Source organism: Cervus canadensis, chromosome 14 (assembly GCF_019320065.1).
Source record: "Cervus canadensis isolate Bull #8, Minnesota chromosome 14, ASM1932006v1, whole genome shotgun sequence".
Lineage (NCBI taxonomy): Eukaryota > Metazoa > Chordata > Mammalia > Artiodactyla > Cervidae > Cervus > Cervus canadensis.
Genome location: NC_057399.1, coordinates 43,926,591 through 43,932,590, shown reverse-complemented (window position 1 = coordinate 43,932,590; position 6,000 = coordinate 43,926,591). Strand labels below are relative to the sequence as shown.

The 6,000-nt window shown below is 49.6% G+C and overlaps 1 protein-coding gene across 12 annotated transcripts in view; it reads left to right on the top strand.

The window, feature by feature from the left end:
* Positions 1-4,187: 4,187 nt before the first annotated feature.
* BNC2 (basonuclin 2) overlaps positions 4,188-6,000 on the top strand; it is a 470,337-nt gene continuing 468,524 nt past the window's right edge. For 5 of the 12 annotated variants that reach the window (XM_043486717.1, XM_043486709.1, XM_043486723.1 and 2 more), the window contains exon 1: positions 4,229-4,390. In XM_043486717.1, the coding sequence (XP_043342652.1) occupies positions 4,388-4,390 (3 nt within the window). In that variant the 5' untranslated portion in view covers positions 4,229-4,387. Of the gene's footprint in view, positions 4,793-6,000 lie in introns of all 12 variants that reach the window. The other 7 variants (XM_043486711.1, XM_043486710.1, XM_043486718.1 and 4 more) reach the window with 6 other exon arrangements.

The window sequence follows — 6,000 nt, the reverse complement described above, 5'->3', positions numbered from 1 at the left end:
TAGTCACTAGAAGTGAGTGAAGTTGCTCAGTCGTGTCCGACTCTTTGCGACCCCATGGACTGTAGCCTACCAGGCTCCTCAGTCCATGGAATCTTCCAGGCAAGAGTACTGGAGTGGGTTGCCATTTCCTTCTCCAGGTGATCTTCCCAAACCAGGGATCAAACCCAGGTCTCTCTCATTGCAGGCAGACACTTTACCGTCTGAACCACCAGGGAAGCCTTAGTCATTAGAACCTGTGAATAAACTGTTTGTGATTAGGGTAAAGGATGTTGAGGTTGATAGATTATCCTGGATTATCTAGATGGGCCCCATGCAATCACAAGGGTAGTTATAAGTGAAAGTAGGAGACACTGTCAGTTTCATGTAGCTTGAGAAAAACACATCTGGCTATTATAGACTTTCAAAATGGAAGGGCTATGAGCCAAGGTGAATATAGGTGGTCTCTAGACACTGGGAAAGGGAATGGATTCTCCCCAAGGGCCTCCAGAAAGGAAGGGAGGCCTGCAGGTACATTAATTTTAGTGTAGTGAGACCCATTTTGAACTTCTGACTTCCAGAATTATAATTCGTGTTTTCTAAGCCACTAAATTTATGGTAACTTGTTACAGAAGTCACAGGAAATGAATATATATGTGCATTTTGAAATAACAAAGAAATGTTTTCCAAAACAATAATGAGTGAGAAAATTAGCATTTATAATTTGGGGAATCTAATGCCTGATATAACAAAAAGTAGGTGGATTTTTTAATCTGTTTCTACATCCAGTCTGTTGTGATGAGGTCACATTATTTCTGGAAATTGTACACTGATGGAAGAATGTGTAAGAAAGACAAATAATTTCTCAATATCATAATAAAAAGTTTTGACCTCATGGCTCCCAAAACGGTCTTGGGGACCCACACGGGTGCAAGGAGTCAAAAATTTTACGCCATGCCCCAGAAGAACAAATATGGAAGTCTTTTTTCATGTTCCTTAAGTGAACTTGTCTGGCTTTAAGGTAGGTCATCATCAACATAGTGTAATGATTTTAACATTTCTTCTTTAAGAAATGGCAACCCGCTCCAATTTTCTTGCTTGAAAAATTCCTTGGACAGAGGAACCTGGTGGGCTACAGTCCGTGGGGTCGCAAAGAACCCAACACAACTGAGCACACACACAGACATTCAAACAGCATTTTCAAGTTTCTTTTGTACAAGCGAACAAAGTGGACCCCTGCCCTGACAGAGCTTACACTTTAGTTGAAGAAAAATTAATAAGCACAAAGAGAAGACAACTTCAGATATTGCTAAAGGATATAAGAAACTGAGTAATGGGAGAAAGAGTGAGTGGTATTTTGGGTGGTAGACAAAGAGCTACTTTGCCTGAAGAGAAGTTCCAGCTGGGAGGTGACTAATAAGGAACCATTGGAAAACATGGGAGAATAGTCAGGTAGAGAGGACAGCAGGGGCAAAGAACAAGGAGTTTGGCAAGGTGAAGGAACAGAAAGAAAGCCAGTGTGACTTTAGTGAAGTCCATGAGAGGAATGAAAAATGAGGTGGGGGTGGGGGAACAGTTCGGAGTCAGGCAGGTGTAGATCAATGAGGTCTTGTAGGACACAAAAAGGATTTAGGGTTTTGTTTGAATCGCCATACAAACTCACTGGAGGAAATAAAGAGACTGGAAATTCTCTTATCCCAATTGCTTCTGTAAATTCCTCCACCTTCTCCAAGGGTTCCTCCTCAGCCCAACATATTCCCCATCTTTATAATGACTCTCCAGAAAGGCACCAGAGCCCAAATACACATATGTTGCCTCACATAAACTGTTTGTTTGCTAACATCAAAAACAGACAAATCTGGAACCAACCGGGAATGTAAATTACAGGTTGCTCAATGAGGAGTAACTTCTGCCTATTGGCCAGTGTAGGTACGCAGCCAAAAAAGTACTGTGTGAATACAATTGTTTGGCAATTGATGGTCTGTCACTTGTCCAAAGCGGTAAGTGTGTGAATGGATTTGTATGGGTAATGACTCCGAAATTAGCAACTAGTTTTTCTCATCTCTCCATGATACCGGAAAACACATTTGAACTTGGCTCATTTCTAGAGAATTCTTGCGATGATCCTGAGTGGCTCAGAATGCACATTTGGTCATCATTATCCCTTGTGTAATCAGTTTCTACAAACTATAGGATGATGTTACAGTTATGTTTACAGAGTAAGAGAACACGCTCCACACCTTAACCAAATCATTTAAAAATGAGCCTTTTTAGATATGGATATATAAATATATATAGGTAGTCATTAGATATCTAGTCTATACTTTGATTTTTACTATAGTGAGCGAAGTAATCTTCTGATTCCCACTAGAAACCTCCAGATGAACCATGTGCCTAAAACTCCAAGGAATTTAATGTATAATATTGTAGGAGTGTCCACCAGACAAACCTTTCCACGACAAGAGAATTCACAGAAGCAGAAATGACTTCAAACCTGTTCTGAAAGGGCCTAGAAACCATGAGGAATTTGGACCCAATCAGAACACAGAACTGCAGGTGCGGTGGCCCCACTGTTAAAAAGTTGGATCCACGTGAATAATAAGCCTAATCACATTTTCAGAACTGCTGTGGCTACTTGGGCTACCTGGTCTCTCGTCAGCCACGGCTCCTAAAAATTTTAATTATTGCGAAAATATATTAAACTTAAGAGCAGGCTGTGCATCAAAGAAAATAAAACTTCTTCGTAATTCCAAGGCTGCGTATTTCCAAAGGAATTTGATTCTGACCTCTGAAGGCAATGGGGGCAGTCTCTCCCTCTACTTCGGGGAAGAGAAAAAGAAAGGAGGAATAATTTTCTCTTTTTAGTAGTAACCGGTAACCAGACCTGTTGTTCTGCCAAGCAAGCGTTCGCCGTCGCCGATTCTGATTGCCAAGTGCTCAGGGAGTGGATGCTCCAAACCTGCGCCTGCCTTCCTCCCGTCAGATAAGCAGAAAGTTTGCTCAGGCTATGATAAATCTGCACAACGCGGAGATGTTTTTGGCACAAAATGTACGTTAGGAAGATGACGGTGATTAAACGCCCCCCCCCCCCCCCCCCCAATTCTAGCGGCCGGGGAGTGTGTTTTGCCTGCACTTAAGAAATGTCCTTCAGCGGCAGGCGTGTGCGCGCTGAGCCTGTAGCCAGCGTTTTTGCATCTCCAGGGCAGGGTGACTCGGGCCGGCTGAGTGTCACCCAGAGATGTGTGACCGGTCTTCCCCCCGCGGGGATCCGCGGAGGCGGCAGCCTCGTTCCTCTCCCCGGGCGTCTCCAGCCAGAGGCCCGAGGCCCAGACCATGCGAAAGGGAAGGAAACCCTCGCCGCGAGCCGGTGTCTGGGCCGGTACAAAACACGCCGCCCCCAAAAAACTTTTTTCCACCAGCCGCGCGAAACTTTTGCCCTTTTCGCCCGGCACGTTCTGGTTCCAAGTTGCTGGCCCCCTAGGGTTTCCTCCGCTTCCCTCGCCTTCTCCCCGGGGGGCGTGCGGGGACCGGGGGCCGATCCCAGAGCCGGGCAGCTCGGCGGGCACGGAGGAGGAGGGGAGGGGAAGGGGAGACGAGGAGAGGGCGGCGGCGGCTCGGGAGGAGGAACTGGTCAAAGGGGACCCTGACGGCCGAGTGCCCGAAAAGGAAAGCGACGGCGCGGTTTGCTGCAGTCGGAATAAAGTTCGCGCCCTTTCCTCGGCGTTTCGCAGCCTCCCCTCGGCTCTCTCCCACTCCTTTTTGACAGCTGGGCGCTAGCAGCCACCTCCACCTCCACGCCCGCCACCCCCCGGGGGGCGCCAAAGTTGTTTTCCATCCCCAGAAAGAGCAGGGGGGAAAAAAAAGTAACAGGGCGCGGGGGGAGAAATATACATCCTCCTGCACCAACTCGGTAGAAATCGGCGGACAAACAACTAAACTAACCTACTTTTATTCTGCAAAAGGCAAGCAACATTGTAGTCAACGACAATTTGGGAGAGAGAGGAGAAACTTGTGGGGCTTGCAGGTCCGTCAGAGGTCACCTCGCCGGTTACCCCCCCACCCCTGCCCCCAGCACCCCCCATCCCGGCACAGTCCGTTCCTTTTTTTTTTTTCTGTCCCGAAGGGCCAGGGGAACTCAGCAGGCTCCGACCTGGGGAGCAACGGCGACCCTGGGCGCGGGTGTAAATCAGTCACCTGAGCGCAGAGGGGCCGCGGCGAGGGCGCGCGCTGGCGGGCGGGCGGGCGGGGAGAGGCGGAGGCGGCGAGAGCGGCGGCCCGGAGGAAATCGGGAGGGGGAGGGAAAGAAAGGCCGAGACAGAAGGAGCGTGAGGCGGCCGAGGGGCTGGTCCAGGCGCGGCCGCTAAGAGGAGACCAAGAGGCGGGGGCTGCACTTGACAACCAGCATGCGGAGATGGTAAGAAGTTTCCACCCTCCTTTCCTTTTTATTCTAGACTTCGGAAGAAAGGAGCCCCGCGCCCGCGCGCCTCGGGGGCCGCTCGGGGGCCCTGTTTTCCACCAGTCCTGCGGCGGGAGGTAGAAGGGAGGGCGGGCAGGAAAGGGGAGCCCCCAGTCCACTCTGCTCCCGAAATCACCCCTCAACTTGGCCCGAGTGTTGGAAGAGAGCTCCAGGTGGGAGGGCGGGTGTGTGCGCGGGCTCGGGGGGTTCGAGAAGGTCGCCCCTCTCGCGGCCCGCGGGCAAGGTGAGCGGCAGGCGAGCGGACGGCTCCAGGGAGTTGGGACGGGCCGGGAGGAAGGCGGGGGCTGATGGAGCGCTGGAAGGAGCTCCGGGAGGAGAGGCACGCCGTTTGGACCCACGGTAACTTTCAAAACTTGCCCGCGGGTGCGGGACCGGCGGCTGGGCGTGGGCGCCTGGGCGCGCTGGTGCGCCGCGCGGGGAGGACACCGCCACCCCGTCCCTGGCACCTCTGCTTTTCCCCTCTCCTCGCCCTCCCATTCGGGAACCCTCCCTTTGTAAATGAAGAAAATGTAGGAAGTGCTCCTGGAGGTTTTCTGAAGAATGTGCAAAACGCTGGGCAGCAAAATCAACCTTAGAGAGAGAGAGAGAGCGATTTGGAAGTGCAATTCGACACTAGCCGATTCTTGTTACTTACACATTGATTGCAGGGTGGCATTTGGGGCCCGGAGAGGGGGCAGGAGAAAAAAAGGAAAAAAAAACCAAACACCTAGCCCTAGGTGAAGTTCTCTGTAAAGTGAGGCTGCGATTTAAAAAAAAAAAAAAAGTTCCAAGTCCAAGTGGTGGAAATGGGGAGGCTTGCGAAGCGAGATTTCAGCACAGCCCCTCCGCCCGAAGCGGCTTCTCTGCAGCGAGGCAGCGGGCAATTAACTCGCCGGGTGCTGAGCGCTCTGTCCGCTTTCGGGGAAGTGATTTGTTAGAGATGGGGCTGGACCACTCCCTTCCTTTTAGTTTGCCCCCACCCTTTGCTGCTATTGTTGCCCCGTCTTGGGAATCTGATATAGCGTGTTCCGCATGTAGATGGACTATGTAAGAGAAAGGGAGATAGCGGGTTGGCATTTTTTTCTCTTCCCTTCCCCCTAATGTGACATCTCTTGTTTCACTGATCAAAGTCACAACTGGAGTGTAGGAGATGCGACTGTCAAATGCAGGCACCAAAAAAAAGAAAAAGAAAAAGAAAAGGAAAAAAAAGTAGCGTGAGCCCAAGTCTGTGGTTACAGTAACGCTGACAGAAATTAAAGTGGTTTTGAAAGCAGCGTGCGATTTACGGTGGTTCCCATTTACCCTAGAGTCAAGCTGTTGTAAAACTGATGTACAAAAGACATCATAAAATAATCCTGTGTACCCAGGATTAAAGTGGCAGAAAGTGGCCTGTTTTATTGTTTTTTATGTACTTAGTGGACAGTTGCAATGGTTGGAACCTGTATTTAAGTGGAGGCGTCAAAACAAAATATTAAGTATATCTATTTAGCACTCGAGGGTTTTTCTTATAGCGGCATTTTATCCAAGAACACTGTAAAAGCCAGTTGTAGGTATTATTTTCTTTTCCC